General features: G+C 36.0%; 3 protein-coding genes and 1 long non-coding RNA gene across 5 annotated transcripts; 1 reads left to right on the top strand and 3 right to left on the bottom strand.

Moving 5' to 3' along the window:
- Nucleotides 1-1,615: 1,615 nt before the first annotated feature.
- LOC116160461 lies at nucleotides 1,616-2,722 on the bottom strand. The gene is made up of 2 exons (XM_031473655.1): nucleotides 2,383-2,722; nucleotides 1,616-2,335 (listed from the first exon to the last, which is right to left on the bottom strand). The coding sequence occupies exons 1-2, from the start codon at nucleotides 2,635-2,637 to the stop codon at nucleotides 2,192-2,194; spliced, it is 399 nt and encodes a 132-aa protein (XP_031329515.1). The 5' UTR covers nucleotides 2,638-2,722; the 3' UTR covers nucleotides 1,616-2,191.
- Nucleotides 2,723-5,447: 2,725 nt separating this feature from the next.
- On the bottom strand, nucleotides 5,448-6,017 carry LOC116159274. Its single transcript, XR_004142933.1, has 3 exons — nucleotides 5,897-6,017; nucleotides 5,668-5,839; nucleotides 5,448-5,607 (listed from the first exon to the last, which is right to left on the bottom strand). It is a non-coding gene; the product is annotated as an uncharacterized LOC116159274 (long non-coding RNA).
- Nucleotides 5,998-9,221, top strand: LOC116159272 (HSPB1-associated protein 1). 2 transcript variants are annotated; one of them, XR_004142932.1, is made up of 8 exons: nucleotides 6,000-6,374; nucleotides 6,420-6,566; nucleotides 6,615-6,751; nucleotides 7,296-7,414; nucleotides 7,453-7,574; nucleotides 7,620-7,727; nucleotides 8,662-8,813; nucleotides 8,885-9,022. XR_004142932.1 is itself a non-coding variant. In XM_031472227.1 (7 exons), the coding sequence occupies exons 1-7, from the start codon at nucleotides 6,210-6,212 to the stop codon at nucleotides 9,194-9,196; spliced, it is 1,110 nt and encodes a 369-aa protein (XP_031328087.1). In that variant the 5' UTR covers nucleotides 5,998-6,209; the 3' UTR covers nucleotides 9,197-9,221. The 2 variants fall into 2 exon arrangements, 1 of the variants encoding a protein (XP_031328087.1); XM_031472227.1 differs by lacking the exon at nucleotides 8,662-8,813 and having other exon boundaries at nucleotides 5,998-6,374; nucleotides 8,885-9,221.
- Nucleotides 9,222-9,239: 18 nt separating this feature from the next.
- LOC116159269 (alpha-mannosidase 2) lies at nucleotides 9,240-18,202 on the bottom strand. The gene is made up of 15 exons (XM_031472222.1): nucleotides 17,921-18,202; nucleotides 17,622-17,870; nucleotides 17,252-17,571; nucleotides 16,902-17,203; nucleotides 15,269-15,455; nucleotides 15,045-15,222; nucleotides 14,813-14,997; nucleotides 14,580-14,765; nucleotides 13,864-14,128; nucleotides 13,651-13,814; nucleotides 13,397-13,603; nucleotides 13,169-13,347; nucleotides 12,989-13,122; nucleotides 9,979-10,551; nucleotides 9,240-9,931 (listed from the first exon to the last, which is right to left on the bottom strand). The coding sequence occupies exons 1-15, from the start codon at nucleotides 18,050-18,052 to the stop codon at nucleotides 9,779-9,781; spliced, it is 3,414 nt and encodes a 1,137-aa protein (XP_031328082.1). The 5' UTR covers nucleotides 18,053-18,202; the 3' UTR covers nucleotides 9,240-9,778.
- Between the last annotated feature and the right edge of the window lie 85 nt (nucleotides 18,203-18,287).

The raw sequence follows: 18,287 nt of genomic DNA, 5'->3' as shown, positions 1-18,287 counted from the left end.
ACATTCCTAATGAACACATTATTCGGACACTTTTTAATGGAGATGACGGAGAAACACGTTGCAACTTGAGTTTTTCTTATGGGCACCATTTCGAATTTTCCCATTTTGAGATTACGTCTTTTTTTCTCTTTACAACGATATATCACACATGGTGGTTCAGTATCACATTTTTCCTGAAAATACATTTTTTAATTTTTTGGGAAGAGTGCGTTGGAAAAACAAAATGTGAAAATTCAAAATGGCGCCCATAAGAAAAACTAAAGTTGCCACTCCGTCATCGTGAAAGTTATTAAAACCACGATGCCATATTTGAAATCTCCATTAAAAAGTGTCCCAATAATGTGTTAATTAGAAATGTCTACTACGATTAGTTTATCATAAAAAAATTAAAAACGGAAATCAGAAATTTTCGGTTTTTTGCGATCGTCAAAACTATTGAAGATATTCCAAATTTCTTTTCAGATTCTTATTCAGCACGAAAATTGGTAACTTTGCCCCCATTTAACCAACTTTCTATCTCTTAAGATAAGTGAGATCCCCATAGTGGCACTCGAAATATGGACACCGTCGAGTTTAGAAGAGTTAAACAAGGTCAGTGTTTGGGAATTCCAGTGTAGACTGGATTTTTGAATTATTGACATTACAATTGAGATTTTATTTAACCTGTTTCAATCGAGAGCTTGTAGCGTGGCATTTGTCGCTGGTACTGTTTCCGATTTTTATTACAGCAATTTTAGAGTAAAGTTGTGTTTTGTGTAAAAGACCAGTTTCGTATTAGAATGAGTTCAAGTGACGATCCTGGAATCCTGGATTTTAAGAGTTTCATGTTAATTGTTTTTTGTGAGTAATTGAAATTAATTGAGTTAGCTGGTGTTTTGTGGGTGGCTTAGTGACGTTTGCAATTGCACACAGTAATATGTTATTTCATATTTAGTTACAAAAAATAGTTATATTATTCATATTTAGACACATATCCATCCTACCTGACGACAAACCAATCAGAGTAGTAATAAGAAATCTGCACCACTCCACAGATAAAAGGATATAAAGGAAGTTCTTGAGGCATTGGATCACCAAGTACCTAATGAATATCACTGGAGCTGAGCATCGCAAGAAGACCCCACTAAACCTATTCTTTATCGATCTCAAACAACAAACTGATAAAAACAAAGAAATCTACGAAATTACCACTCTACTAAATACTATCATTACTACCAATCATAAAAAAATGGCACAAAGTAAAAGATGTCAGTGTCAGAGTCACCCAAAACTACTGCACAAGACGATACCCATGTGTAAAATGTGCTAGAAACCATGACTACAGAATATGTTCCAAGAAGAAAGGGGACGGAAGCAAAGCAAAATGTGCACTTTGCCTAGGAGAACACCCTGGGAACTATCGGGGATGTTCAGTCTACACAGAAATTAGAAATAGACGGTTTCCTCCACTCAGGGATTGCTGAGTTATACCACCACAGACCCATATATACCAACAATACAACTAGAGGGAGCTCAGCAATATTAATTAAAAACCCATATAACACATGAAATGCCAGAACTCACTTTTTCGCCTGTCAAAGGGTCTGACAGCGTCTCTCAGAAAACTACTACTAAATATAGGTAGTGCTTTTATGAAAAAAAAATATATCGATACAGAATCATACAATAAAAGAGAAATATTTTTAACGTATGTAGGTTATTATCATTAGAAATAATGACATGTAAAAGATAAATCATACATTGATAAGTACTATAAATACGTAGGGATACTATCATGCGATCAAAAATGAGTTGCTGTCGAGTCGCCTTTGGAATTTTTGTTTACATGGGAAATCGTACTTAACTTGAACTTCCAAAGGCGACTCGACAGCAACTCATTTTTGATCGCCCGTTATTAGTGGTACCAAAAAATACTAAAGAGACTCAACACTATACTGATAATATGGGAAAATACTCGTTTTGAAAATTGATAGCCGGTACCTATACTGTCCTCTATTATGCTAGTGTTGGTTTCAGTATATTTATGTTTAGTACCCTTTTATGTTTTACCTTTTGGTAAGTCATTCATTAATTGGTCATCATCAATATCAACATTCTCTTTGACATTACCTAAAGCGCCACCGCAAAGTTTCAATAACATCTATGCACAGCCATAATGGATTAATAATCTAAATAAAATAGTAGGTAGATGTTAAAAATTCCAATCATAGTTATGGCGATTATGATAATTGTGTTTCCCACTCTGTTTCCCTAAGTATGCAGCAATCATGACAATAATTAAAAAGAATACACAAAATCCGTATGCGGCATATTTTTTCCGAACTGAAGTTGCCACCTAAAAGCCCTCCGTTAAAATGGCAAATTACGTAGGTACGTACTCACCGGAAGAACGTTTGGTGATGCAGAATTGAAAGGCATCCCAGATTGAGTGACTTTTCCAATTTGCGAAGGGCACGGGCTATAAGGTGGTGGATCCGGAATCGGACACGCACCGTAATTAGTTGAATTTTGTACGAAGGTATTATGATGCGAAATTGGTTTCATGTTAATCGCTTCATGGTAAGAAGGAGGACTATCAGGTTCGTCCTCAACTTGGAAAAATGTAGTTTCACTAGAAGGAGCACTAGGAGGTAACATTATTTAGGCCCCTTTATTACGTAGAGGTATCAAGAGTCACTGATGAAAATGCATCGTCTAATTGATTTAATTAACTATGTAAATTACGTACGTCCCCATAATTAGCTATCGTTATTGATAACCTACTGAACTGACCTACAGATATAAACATTATAAAAATTGCCTTTATCATAAATGTATTACATTGAAAATACACACAATACGCGAAAGGTTTGCGCAAACTTACAAAAATAATGAAACCAGGTAAAAGAAATAGATACCCTAATAAAGACAAGTCAGAGTAGAAACACACTATCCAAAAGCAATTGGTAGGTTATTAAAACAATTAGTGAAGTACCTATTTAGTAAACATTTTAAATAAACGCAAAATGGTAAATTTTTTTTATTATTTGCAACAATCTGTCAAAAGATGTCAATTTTGTTGATCGCATTTCTTTCCAATGGCGCTCTATCGGTATGGGCAATTTTCAAGCGAATTTCCTCCAAATTTTTCAGCATAGGTATGCAAATAAACATGGTACGTAGTATCATTGAATATGGAGGGGGGATGAGGGAAGGATGAAATCTCTTACATTCATCCCCTCAACAACTGCATAACTAAAGGGAGCAGCGCCCTCTGCGTACCAAGATGGAAAGTTATGGGGACAAGCATATTAGTATGGCCACCTACCTACTAAAACTGTTGCAGGTAAATAGTCCTATAGTTTTACCAAGTCGAAAAATGCCACTATAGGGTGTTTGATTATTAAAGCAAGCCACCGTACACAACAATTGTATATTGGACCAAAAGAAACATTTTTAGAAGAGGAGCCATCCGCCCCCCTCTGGCAGGGGAGGGTACCACCAAAAGTGCATTTTTTTAGTTTTTGGCATTTTACAGGAAAACTGTTCTTTTTCACCTTGCTACACCGCAGTCGCTACTATGAAGTTTTTCCAGAGCAAGTTCCAGGGGCACGTTGTGTCAAAAAAGGTACCTTCACTCAAGGGTGTAACATGGGTGATTTCTGTCCCCGGGTCAAGGCCAGCGCTTCTTAGCTGGGTACGGGTACCTATAGTAGGTGGCGTCCTTGGATACAGGCTTTTTCTTACAGTGTTACGATCCTCATTAGTGGGTGCGGGTGCGAATTTAATTTGATCTAGTAAGTTAATGCGAGTTATGGGAAGCTTCTTCCGAGTTAGGTTTTCAATATTAAAAGCCTTTTGGGCTTAGGCTACTGTGTGAAATAGGTTCATGTACGAATTAAAGGGTAGAATTATCCTTGTCTGTGTTTTTTCTTCTTAATAATGAGTTTAAGATTCCGGCATGACCGATTAAAATTTAATATGTACCGCTTCATACAAATAGGGATCGCGAGTGGGTTCATTAGCGATAACAAAGTATTTTCAAAAACGGGGGTTGAACAGAGATACCAATGAATCGTCCAGTTTCGTTGGTTCCATTTTGCATAGCGCTGCGGCAACAGATTAGATGAGAATGGCAGCTTCTGGTTGGCGGTAAAGTGCTGCCGATCGCATGATGGCGGTGGTTCCCTTTTGGTATAGTATAGCAGCAGGGGCGGCGACTTATGGGGGGCAACGGGGCCCATGTCCCCATGCAAGGTGATCTTAAGGATCCATTGCCCCCATGCAAATTATTTACATCATATTCACAATCATCGCCCTAATCTAATACCTATAGCACCGAGGCAAAGATGTTGGACCCGCCGCCCCTGTAAGCAGTACCGCAATATGGGCAATTGGAAGAGGACATACGGGGATCATAGTTATTAACTAGCAGTCTACAAAAAAATTCCAATCGCAGAAAAAGCAAACCTAGTTTATTTATTTTTTATTTTTGCCTTTATTTTTAAGTGGGCGGGGTTTCAGCCGAGGCTGCTCTACCAACCCAACCCACTATACATTTACAAATAACCATGCCCGAACCCGGATTCGAACCAGGGACCCTGTACCGCAGTCGAGCTTCCACTGAACTACGCTACACGGGCCGCCGTAAAAATTAGCCCAAAAAACGATCACGTCGAATTTCAAAGAGAATAGGGGGCGATTTTGAGGGGCCCACACGCGCAAAATATGTAGATCCGGCCCTGCACATATGTATAGTTATCTCGCTCACACTCAATAAGCGCACGTATAGTGATCTTTCGCTCTTACTCACGGCCGATGGCACTATAAATACGATTAGGCCCCTACGATTGGTCTGGCAGCTTACAAAACATAGTAAAATAGCCCCCTAAATATCATACATAAAAAAATCAAGTCTAAGACTGTCAGTATAAGGTTGTGTTTTTGGCCTTCGATTTAGTGTCTGGCCTGGCAGTATTAATTTCTAATTGTTTACAATATTCTCTACCTACAACATACCCTGGGAACTAGGACTATTTAGGCCTAATCGACGTTGGATAATGTTTCAACAATTTTTAACATAATAGGGAGCGTTAGGACATAGGTTCCCACATCAAATTTAAAGCTCATTCTAAAACCAAGCTTTATTTATAGCAATAACAAACTGCTTGCTAAATTGTCTAGAATATTCACAATAGCTTACTTTAACTAGTAAAAAGGTGGAATGGAAAGGGTACAGGACTACAGGTGCATTTATATGTACCTTCTTGTACCTTACATAGGTATATCTTTGGTGGACTGATTCACGGGCCAATTGAAATTTGGAAGTATCTAATTATACACATAATTAATTATTAAAGATAGCCGAAATCCTGTAGTACTTATTAATAGGTAGCTTGCACTAGAATGTTTTTTAACTTTAGTCTAATATTGCCCCAAAAAAGTCAACAAATAAGACTCACCTTGTAAAGTATTTTCAATCGCCGCCACGCGGGAAGGGGAGGGTGCCATCACAGGACCCATCGCGCACGTTGTACAGGAGTATGAATAAGAAACCTGCGCCTGCTATGCCGAAATAGGAACACCCGGCTTTCAGCGCAGTGAGTACCAAGGGCCCAAAAAGAAGACCTATGGGTGTGTAGACGTGAATTAGCCCTTTGCTCGAAATCCAGAAGTGTACTTACCTACATCTGTCTGTTGGTCTGTTGTGTTTTTGGCGCCTGGAGTAGTGGAGTCCCTCGGAACCAGGACCCTAAACTAAACCTTCGTGCCCATGCCTGCAGCAGTGTCCTGCATACAGAATTCTATTACACTTCTAGGTGTAGGTACAGCTTGCATATTTTTCTATCCCTCAATTACTCTGAAAACATAGATTCACCTATAAATAGGTACAACAATAGGATTCACTCATAATTACCTATCAAAATCAACTTGTGTGATGGATGCGTGCCACCTGACTGTTATGCAAGCCACAAAACACTAGTGTAGTGCAGACCCACATTTGCATATAATCCCTGTGTCAATATAAATGTTTACAAAGAGTATTGTTTACTTTGATGTTTATCAAGATTTCATTACTAAATTCCGCTTCAAAATATAAGCATTTTACAAATTGCTTGGGTATAATCCATTTTTCTTCAATGAGACAAACCACCATCCACAGTACATAACCTGTACATTGGTAAACAAAACACATTTGCAATTAGAGAGCAATTTTTCAAAATTTTCACATGGATCCCAACAGTATTCGAGACTTAATAAAAAGTACAACAAAGCCCCTACTTATAAGGAATCTTTTAAATTGGGAGATACTGCAGTGGGATCTACATCGATGGAAAGAAATCCTAGGAACCCAACCTTTACAATTTCGACAGGGCATCTACACTCACACAGATGTAAAATCAATTCCGACAGATCAAAAACTGAACCATTTGTTTCAGTGGCCGCAATTCGAAAACAGTACAAAGACTGTACAACTATCGTTTGACGAATTTCTGACATTCGTTCAGGAGACTCCTAATAAATGGTTATATTTCGATTACAAGTACCTTAAGGATTGGTTTCGAAACGTTAATGAGCTTCGTAAGGTAGAGATAGCTCCTGGATGTGAGTTTTAAGCAATTCAACTTTTGCAGCATATTTCATGGGACAAGTTTGGCTTTCCGGAGCGTGGCGTTGAGGATAGCACCTTTTGGTTGGGTTCAAAGGGTGCACATACGCCCATGCACATTGATACCTACGGTTGCAACATTGTCGCACAAATTTATGGGAGGTACCACAAACCTATTAAGTGTATAAATCAACTTGCAAGCAAACAATTAATGCTATCTGATCCTACTTCTTTCGTTATTATTTTAACTATGCATGTAACCAATAGGTGTAGTAGTGGCATATTCTAATTGAAAATTGGGATGTAACAAATTCCATATTTAACAAGTATATAGTCAGAATACTCTCTAGTGTTTATAGAGCCAAGAGAATGTCGGTACTTTCAAATTGTATTGCTGGTCTATACCAGCAGAGGGGGAGGGGTTACTGGGCGTGAACAAATAAATGCTACGACCACAATAAACCTTCCATTAAACTTGACCCTAGCCATCTAGGGACGTGTTTTTCTACAATTTTTGTTTTTTGTCAAAATTACAAATTACATGGAAGACCAGGGGGCCTGTAACCCAAACTACAATTGTAACAAGTTACACTCTGCCTGTAACTCTGAGTTGTAATTGTAAAATATATTCTATATGGCTTGTGTTACAGGCTCCTGGTCCCATATCAATGTCATTTTATTTTAATTCACTAGTTGCTTATTTCAGAAAACGCTGGCTTTTGTTCCCTTCCGGCGAAAATTTACAAAGAACTAGAATTCCATACGAAGAATCCAGCATCTACTCCAAGATTAATATGTTTAGCCCTCGCGGCGATGAATTTGACAGTAATACGAGCAATGGGTGCGCTGATGTAACGTCTTAGGTGTTTCTGATTGTAGATCTATCACCTTAAATCCTGGCGACGTACTAATCGTACCTCATAGATGGTGGCATTTTGTAGAGAATCTTGAAATTGCAATTAGCATAAATATGTGGGTGGACTTGGTAAGGAAAAAAGAACTAAAACTGTAATGCATTAATCGTTTGTAGCCTATAGATAATGAAGAACGTGTAAGTGAAGCAATTGTGCAAATGCTCGTGTCACAATTCGTGAATTCAATTGAACCTGAAAAACGTTTGCTAATTATAAATCCGCAGGTAAGGTTACACTGCAGGAGTGTTGTATGTGGTTTGATTGATTCACATCGACATCGACACATACAGTAAACAGGCACTCTACTTTTACTGTGTGAAAATACCCTTGGGGTTCTAATTTTTGGTTTTACCTTTTTTCTCCCTCTAACTGAGCAATTTAATTTGCATTAGCAAATTGGAATATCAGCAAGTAAGCACTCATTACCGGACCAGAGGATATGCATGAAAACATGTCAAAAATGCACAAAAATTAAATAATGCCTAAAAAAATTAATTTAATTCAAACTATTTAAACAGCTTGCATTTACATTAATGCTGAATTGAACACCGCTGACGTTTTATAATTTGACAAACGGGGGCGCCATATTTTTTTTGTATGTTATTTATTTTTTTATTCTTTGTTTTTTTTTATTTTTTTTTGTTTTCTTTTTTTCTGTTTCTATTTTATAATTTTTATTTTATTTGATTTATTATTTGTTTATCTTTATAATTTATAAATAAAAATATAATTGTTGCAATTACTACCACTGGAAACTTGTTTTGTAATAAAAATGGTTTAAAAAGTTAATAAAATGCTAATCTATCGTAGAACAAAAACCCCAAAATATGCACTATTTTCTTTCATCCCTCCAAAATGTATATGGGCCTTGACTCATGAAAATATCACCACTCAATTCGAAATTTATTTACTGGTTTAGAAATTAGAAATTTCAATTATAATTTGATTTTGATTAGTTTTTATATGAAAGTCTTAATTTAGAATTTAGGTCAAAAAAAATTCAAGATGGCTACTTTTGAGGAACATTTACAAACTTCCTAAAGTTAAATAGACGCCATATTGGATATTTAGATTACTTAATAGATTTTTTAATTCTCTTTTTAACGAGCTATCATTGCATAACATTGAAAATAATATAAAATAATTGTACTATTACAGTAGAACCTCGATATTTTGGATCTCTTTAACTTGTGTTTGTTGACGCGATGGGCGCTGGCCTACATCAAACTGCACCAACTGTACAGTTCCCATACCAAGGTCATCACCATGCCAAGTCGGTTCTCTGGTCTCAATTAGACCGAATTATCGAGGTTCGACTATTTTTGTATTTGAAAAGACTATTTTGTTTTAACAAACCAAGGATTCACAACATTCATTTCAGGTGCCACTACAACAAAACTTGATGGAAGCAATTTCCCTAACTGAAGTGTGTAAAAAGTACTGCAAGCAACAAGAGAAAGTAGCGAGTATCGATTGTGACAAGATAATTAAGAAGTCGAAATATATTACTGTTGTTGAATGTTTATCCAGTGAACAGTTCAAAGAAGTAATTGCAGATCAACGAAAAGAAGCTGCAGAAATCAAAGAAGTTGTGTGTCTGAATAACGATCAAAAATTACTTCAGGATTATGTGGATTCAATTTTGGATGAAGATGTAATTGCTATTATTAAAAGGAAAATATGGAAACTTTGAGTTGCAATACGTGGATCGGAACGGTTTAACAATTGTATTTATATACAAAACGTGACACCGTTTAATTTAAATTGTTTGTCCGCAAATTACAAAGCATTAAAAATTCACATAAAAAACAGTCTTTTACATCAAATTTAAAGTTTATCCATAAGACACCCTGTTGTGGTTGGTTGCGCTTTTTCAAAGCATGTGTCACATGTGTAGAGTGCACGACCTTACTATTTGGTTACAGAACTATTGACTATTTACAAACAGGATCCATATGTAAATATCCTACTTATTAACACCAAACTACAAGGTAATCGATATTTACAAATCACGATATGTGTTTACTTTAATATCACAAACAAAACTAGTGAGCTTAAGCTTAATTATTGTTAATCTATATCGTGATTAACTAATTTGTACTAAAAAATCACAAACAAAAAATTGTGATTCATTAATTAGTAATGAGAGCGTCTATTTTGGTACGAACAGAATTACTGTGTTTGCTACCATTATCAAATTAAGCTTCAAAAATCAGATCAACAATTAAATTAACTTAACAGTAACCGTGTGGAAAAAATGAGAAGATTTAGCATTTCACCTATCCAGAACATATGCTTGAATATCCATCGGACACATTTCTATGTCGCTATTTAATAATATTTTACTGCCAATATTTAAAAATGACAGAAGAGATTTATGCAACGCCACACCCTCAGGAAGTGGGGGAAGTAACGATTTGAGATTCACCTAAAAAACTGAATAAGATCAGAGTTTCCCTATAAGAAAAATCTTACCGTTCCGTGACTTAAAGGAAATTGCTGCAGTAGTACCCTATCACTAAAACAAACGTCCAAATGTTGACGCTGGACAATGACACCCACATATTCCTTCCCGTTCACTTCAATGCCCGTTCTTAAGCTGGGCACTGTGAAATCTACACCAAAATCGTGAGTAACTGGGAGATACGCAGGTGTCGGATCCGTTTCATCCTCATCATTTTTCAACATACGAATCAAAGGATTTAAGAGCGACTGCGACGCGACGTGCGCCGACAGCGATGGAAAACCTGAGGGATGATTATCGGCAGTCGTTTCACATTTATGAGTCTTCTTCTCCAAAATAATTCTAAAAATGTGTTCCGTCGGATGGTTATCCGTGACACCTTGTCCTAAACCTAAATGATCGTCTTGATTCAGTTTACGATCCATCATAACCTCAATCTGCCCTTCACGCAGGGACCCACAACCTAACGGTGTACCCGTTACCACTGTCAATCTGACATTTTTGTCCTCGATGTACGCCATTGCTGGCATCGGATAATAATTTGCTTGTAATGGGAGTTTTGAGAAACGTATGCGGCGGAGAATCTACAAATGTTAAGTATTTTTAAAATGGAAAATTATAATTAGTACAAAAATTTAAAAATTGACTATCATGTTTGTGAGTCGTGAATTTCTTGCTATTGTTATATTTCAGTTGTTCAGATTTGATTGTTCTTATAGCAGTAAGGTAAAATAATTTTTCAGGCAAAATTGTTTTTAGGTTTCTATTGGCTCTCAAAAATGGCAATTTTTAAAGAAATATTCTTATTTTTGGCTTTTGAAGCAATCGTTTTATTTGGAATGTCCTTCGAATCAAATGTGAAACAATGTTATTTTAGTGTTCAAATTATCTCGTCCAATTTTCACTATATGGGTCATTATCCACTTTGTGTTGTTTTTGATTTGTTTATTATTTATGCCAATAACTCAAAAACTACCGAATATAGGCATACAGAATGTTAATAAAAGGGCCCTAAAATTTAACTCTACATTCATTTCTGGCATTAGAAATTTGGGTTTTTGACATTTTTTGATTGCTAACTTTGAAAAATCGCAGCAACCTTGGACACTTTTTCAAGACTTTTGACAGTCACTGAAAAAAATCCTAAGAGATATGAATTTTTGAATGGACCCTTGCAATTTTTTTGACAAAAATCTAAATCCTAAAAACAACATGGCGCTAATTCCGGAATTTATGGAAGCGGTGCCACTTCCGGTATTGCATGCGCACATCTGATTTTTACGATATGCGATATGTTTGCCTTTACTAGACGCATTTATAGTAAAAATATTTCAAGAAGAAAGTTGACATTCCGCAGTCTGTGCATGCAGGGCCGTAACTAGATATGACCACGCCTTGGCGGCACTTCAAGTTTGCGCCCCCCCCCCCCACCTGCGCGTGGGGGTATGAAATACCCCCCAACAAAAACCTCCGAAAATTTTCTCAAGTTCAAGGTTTGAATCTTTTTCATCCGAGAATTTCGCTTCTTTAAAACATGGAGAAAAGATTACAAAATACAGTGTGTCCAAGATAAGAATGAACATCATGGACACATCGGAAACCATAAGAAGTACACAGTCGGTTAAATTAGAAAGAGTTGCGCATTTTAGGACTTAATAAAACGATGTTTTAAAAATGCGGAAATTCCGATCAGTTTCGAAGACATAAAAAAAAACCAAAAGTAACTTTTTAAGCTCACCATTTTACAAGATTTTCGCTGTGACGTTTCGTCTTTGACAAACCATCATCAACTTCCTATTTTTATATGGATCGGAAAAAAGTACATAATGTATTGAGTAGCATTTTTGATTACGGATACAATTATGTATGGTACAATATGTCATTTAGAAGAACAAATTATTTTGACATTTTGTCAACGTCTACTAAACCAAAAATGTTAAAAATTTAGTAACAAGCCATTTTTCTGAGCTAAATAATAAATAATTTTTAACATTTTACTGTAGTAGGCGTTGACAAAATATCAAAATAATTCATTGATTGTTCCTTTAAATGATATAGGTTATAAAAAATCTTATTGTGCCATACATTGTTGTTGATGGTTTCTCAAAGACGCCAATTGTACAGCTTAAAAAGTTCCTATGAGGAAGTGTTATTTGTTTTTTGGTATATTTTCAAACAGGGCCGCCAAAAAATAAAACCGAATATGATTAATTTCGTTTTTTTTCGGAACTGATCGGAATTTACAAATTTTGAAAATATCATTTGACTTGCTTGTCCTTCTTAAATTGGACACACTGTATATATTACATTGCCATAAGGAGGCAAAAGGGGGGAAGGGCAGAGATGAAGGTAATATCACTTTGTAACGACCCAGCTATTCACAGTCGCAGTATGTACAGTATTAACAATCTGGAATAACATTTGTTTAAATAAACTGATTTTTTTCCTAATAGGTACACTAATGTTAAAAGAAATTTTTTCATGATCAATTTTGCGCCTCCCCGGTAGCTGCGCCCTTGGCGGGCGCCCACTTCGCCACCGCCTAGATACGGCCCTGTGTGCATGCGCACATTAATCATCAAGATTTTTCATGACACAGGTGACAGAGCTACCAAATGCCAAAAACTAAATGTACTGAAAACCTGTGAAGTCTTTGGACGGACAGAAAAAGTGACTGCAATAGCACACCCAACTTCCTTGGAAAATGCACTAAAAAAATGTTGGTGGAAAAAAATCAGTAACAAATAAATGAAGGCTGGATTATACACAATAATATTTAAAACTTGAAATTTAAATTTAAAATTTCACCTTCAAAATTAAATACTTAAAAGGTTATTACTGTTAATTTATCTGATAATTAATTTCCACAGGAACAAACCTTTCAGGAAAATATCCGGAGAAAGCTAACATAGAAATGACCAGCCATAAACTATTAATCAGGTCAATTTTTACTGACTAATCAATTCGTTCAGATTTCAAAGTTCAATTTTCAATTTAAGTGAGACACCTCGCATGAGTTACCTGATATCCATTTAAGTCTGTAAAGTATTCATTTGTACTGTTAATATTTGTGGATAATCGCATTGCGATTTCAAAATTGGAAGTCCGTTCTATGTCAACTAAATTTTGAATCTCCAGACCAAGACCATCGGCTCCTAAAAACTAAGAATTAATTTCAACAGTCAATTGTCAATGACATACCTGGCGTGTTGTAAAGAGTGGTGGTGTGGTGAACATTAGGCAGCTGTACACTAACAAACGAAACTAATGGACCTTCGACAACTTTTACAACGGTATTTTCAATCGCTATTGGAGATGCGTCACGATCGGGAAGGAATAGATAAGCCCCACTCCTCTCTTCGCCGTACCTGGCGCCGTATCTGTTTAAATTTATGAAAACTTAAAGGAATTTCAAATATATACACTTACTTGACAAAATCTAAATGTACAGGTGTAGTAACTGTGGCTACCTTTATAGCTTTCAAAAGTCCCAAACTACTGAATGCGGCTGATATTCGAGCATTCTGCAAGACAAACTCACTGGCACTGGGAGAGACTTGTATTTTCGGGAAGCCCGTTGGAGACTTCACCTCAGCGTATTGATTAAAAATCTTAATTGTGGAATGTACGGTTTCCCTGCAATTGCTACTGTAGAAAGCATAATTTTATAACAATCGCCTTACTTTGGAACCTCATGTTCCATGATCGCATTAATTGTGTAAGAAACTAAAGCAAATGCGGGAATATTTGCGATAAAGAACAACTTATACTTTGAATTTGACATGGAACCATACTCGAATACTGGAGAAATTTGACATTTAATTTTTTTGCCTTTGAAATTTAGTACCTAAAACCAACTTTGTACGCACATATTATCGTGCAAGTGAATAGTTTACCTCTAGAAATGGTGTGGATACCAGGAATGAGACAATTTCGCGTCTTGCGTACGGTAATGGGTTAAAAATTACCAGTTTTTTAATGCTAAGTTCTGGTCCTATTGTGATAGTGTGCCGTTCACTTAACTTATCATGGCTATGCCGAACATCATCAACATTGTAGTGTATCACGTCATTTTTAGTAATGTCGCTCCGACTTCCCGTGAGTAAGAAATTGGTAGAGTGCTGTAGTATCTTTTGACAGTCCTGAATCGCTTTCAACATTCTGCAAGACAGTCACCATGAAGATGGAAAGAACCTAGGGGGAAACAAGTACCATTTTTTGTGTACACCAAAAATTCAAATTTAAATTAATTCACCTTAATTCAAATTAATTCACGTTAATTCAAATAAATTCACATTAATTCACGTTAATTCAAATCAAATTAATTCACGTTATTTCAAATGAATGCACGTTAATTCAAATTAATACACGTTAATTCAAATTAATTCGCGTTAATTCAAATTAATTCGCGTTAATTCCAATTAATTCACATTAATTCACGTTAATTCAAATTAATTCATGTTAATTCAAATTAATACACGTTAATTCAAATTAATTCGCGTTAATTCAAATTAATTCACGTTAATTCAAATTAATTCACGTTTAATTCAAATTAATTCAAAGGGGTGTACACCAAAAATTCAAAGTTGATTCCCCCTAGGAAAGAACTCACCTCGTGCCATAATCGACGACAACATAGTCTTTTGCTGTACCCGTTATACCATCATGATGCTGAAACAAAGCGAGTTCTCTCCGGGCATTTGACATGATTTTACCAAAACCACCCTGCTCGCTTGCGATTCCATTACTGCTAGGTTGTTCACTTAAGTGCGCCAATGTTAGTATAATTTCGGCAGCTCTAAATGGGTAAAAAATTAATATCAAAATGCAGCAAGTTAGTTTTACCTAATGTAAGATAATAACACTCTGTCCATTCGTTTATAAAATGGTCTGGAAGTGAAATAACCGCTCCAATAATGGTCGCCTCGATCTGCATATGTGAAGAAATCGCCGGACAGCGACGGAAAGTGATCATAACCCTTCTCTGCATGTACAGCATTGAAATAGTCAGTTAATGTGCCGAATTGTATCTATAGTCATTATTATAATACAAAATAAAGAATTGGTAGTTCAGTACCTGCACGAACATTTTGGGATTAGAATTCATGTGATCGAACAACTTTTGATAGTTTTCATACTGAACGTCCCATTCTGTTAAGTGACTGAAACGGAAATCATCACCCAACGGTATCAGCAGTACGTTGGATTTGTACAGCATGGACTTTTTACGATACTGATCCAACAGTAGCTCAGCTCTAAAAGTGAACATTTAGTGAGGACACAAACTGTATGGATGATTACTTTTGTGCTACATTATTGTCGGTTATTTGTTGAGGAGCTATCTTCCAAGGGCAGTGTAGCCCGTGTCCGGGTAGACGTTTGAAATCAAACTGACAACAAATTTTCGGGTCAGGCCCGCATGTATGCGGAACGTCGTATGAATAAAATGGCATCAATTGGGTAAATATTTCAGTTGTTCCCAGATTATCTGTAATGCAGAAACGACTGATTTTTACTGTTACAATATTAACAGAATACATCATGTAAGTACATCAAGCGCTTGGTAATCCGGCGCCCCCCCCCCCTGGTAAACCGGCATTTAGCTGTAGGAATCTACTTATTTTGCACATAGTACATGTAGGATGTAAAAAATATAAAAAATGATATTCCATACAAATCCCCTAATCCGGCATAGGAGAAAAAATGTGGGTGCCAGATTACCAAGCGCCTACTGTATACGGACTATAACAAGTATGCCAAAATATTTGGACAGTAGAGAGGACGAAAACCTGAACACTTTTTTGTACTTGCCAAAACTGATTACCCATAATCGTCTTAAAATTGTTCCCTCCAGATCAAGATTCCTTTAAAAACCCCTCAAAATTTTCTCATGATTCTATTAAAATTTTCTAAAAATTCAAGTTTCTTTAATTCTTTTAAGATTTTCAAAATTCCTTCAAGAGAATGTAAATTATTGTCAAGAGCATTTCAAGAAGATCTCAATTTCTGAAGTCCATCCTAAGATCTTCTCACAATAGTCTTAAGATCCGCTTAGGATATCTATAAGATTTTTCAAGATCATTTTAAGATTCTTGCAAGACTCTCACATACAGTGTATTCCTAAATACGATGTCAATACTGATACAAATACTAATTTTTTGGCTAAAAGTTCACATAAACATACGTACATAGGTCCGCAAACGCTTCATCATTATTGATCTACAGATTTTTAAATTTTTTTTCTTAATATCTCCCCAGTTTTTGAGGAATTTGTTTCCGTAATAAGTGTAATTGGACCCTGTACGTAGCATATTATAGTTTGAAACTCTCCACTACCATATTTTTAATTTTTTTGCAATACTTACCTGTAACATACTATTATATGATATACATAGGGTACAAACATATTTGATTGGAGTGTAATCCGGAATTTAGAATTGAGAGATGTGATTGGTTAATACCTTTGTTACCCAATCATGGTATAAACACACCCACTATACAACCAATCAAATGCCTTAATACTCAGATCAAAAATAATCGTGTCTTAACAACCAACTGTTTTTTGGTTTGTGCAACTGGATCATAAAGTCTTGCATTCTTTACAAATGCTTCTTTGACCAGAAAAAGGATCTTTTTTCCTATGAATTGTCTGGTCACATTGTTTACTCTCCAACAAATCCCACAACTCTAGCTCAAGTTGTGCCACTGCTAGTAATACTTGAGTTACTATTTGTAGTGATTTTTGTTAGTTATAGTCAATAGACATGTCAATCACAGTCAAAAATATTATCCGAAGTAATATCCCTCGATTATGTCTTGAGCTTTGTTTCAAAATGGGATTGAACTAAATCATGGAGGAACAGATATCAGTAGTTAGGTAACTGAGGACATTACTTTTGACCATGATTGTACTAATAATGAAACAAGAGCATACCCCACACTTGCTTCCACCGAAATTCTAAATTTGTATCACGAGCCAACTGCTTTTTAACTGAGTAATGTACTCTTTGTATTAGCATATTTTGCAATCCCATTTCTTTTAGTAAAAATGGTTGCGTGGCACTCATTCCAAATGGATCAATTGACCAATGACTTTTGGGTGTGTAGTTTAGATTCCGTTCCAACCACTGATGTCCCTCTGTTATTTGATGCAAAATTGAAATCCAATGAGAATTTGCCTCATCGTTCATAACCCATCCGCCGGTAACAATTTCCAATTGGTTATTATGAATAAGCCTAGAAGAACTGTAATCAGTATACACTCTAACATTGAAGAATTAATACTTTTTAACATTCTCGCGATCTGCGAGTTCTAAATCGTCCCACCACATTGAAAAATATGATATCTCAGCCCATATGAATTTTCTCCTAAGATCGCCGGTAAGTTTGGTAATCATGTTGTTGAGAATATGTTTTGTTTGTGATAGATAGTATTCGTCAACTGTTTTAATCCAACCTGGATCATTGTGCGAATGGGGTACAACAAACACTTTAAGTTTGTGCTGCTTATTCCAATCTGACGGATTAATTTCTATGTTCCATCCCTGTTTCCAAACCCCTCCATCTGGATTATCAAAGGATAATTTCTTATATAATTCTAACATCTGCAAAGTACACAAGTAATAACAAAACACTCTAGTCTGTAAATTCATACCTGAATGTCAGTTTTTGGATTAGTATTCACTTGGAATGGACAAGTCGCATCAAAAATAATCTCCGAAGACGGGATCTTACTAACCAAATGCTCTACTTTGAAACCGTCTTTTTTAACTAACTTTGGAGTGGTATTGGTTGCCGGAACCAAAACTTTTATGGCTTCCTTAATTTCCCCCACTTCTTCGTGGTGTTTGTTTAAATCGCTTTCCAACTGCTTTAGACGATCTTCAAAGTGTAACCATTTATTCTGAAATAATACGTCCGGGTATTTTGAGGAGATAGGATGACGAGTTTTACCTCTTGGTATTCTTCGTGTATGGAAGTTCTGCGATTGGGAAATACAGTCATGTCCATTGCTACGTAAATCATAAAACATGCCAAAAAAATTAGAAAAACACCTACTAAGGCTATGGCCCTTCGCACCCTCATTTTTGTTTAATTATTATATTTGATAAGTTCTAATATTTACATATTAAACGTTCACCGTTTACTTTACGGTTTGGAGTTTACTTAATACGTATTTGACCACATAATTACAAATAAACACAACTCAGAACACAATACGTGTAATAAATATTGATAAGTGTTATCTGACATGAGTGACAGTACCATATATATGGACATTGCGATTGCTGTCCGAAGCACATCCAGAAGTGACTAACAT

This window comes from Photinus pyralis, unplaced genomic scaffold (genome assembly GCF_008802855.1).
Source record: "Photinus pyralis isolate 1611_PpyrPB1 unplaced genomic scaffold, Ppyr1.3 Ppyr1.4_LG1, whole genome shotgun sequence".
Classification (NCBI taxonomy): domain Eukaryota; kingdom Metazoa; phylum Arthropoda; class Insecta; order Coleoptera; family Lampyridae; genus Photinus; species Photinus pyralis.
Note: the sequence above shows the minus strand (reverse complement) of the source record. Positions and strands in the feature narration are given on the sequence as shown.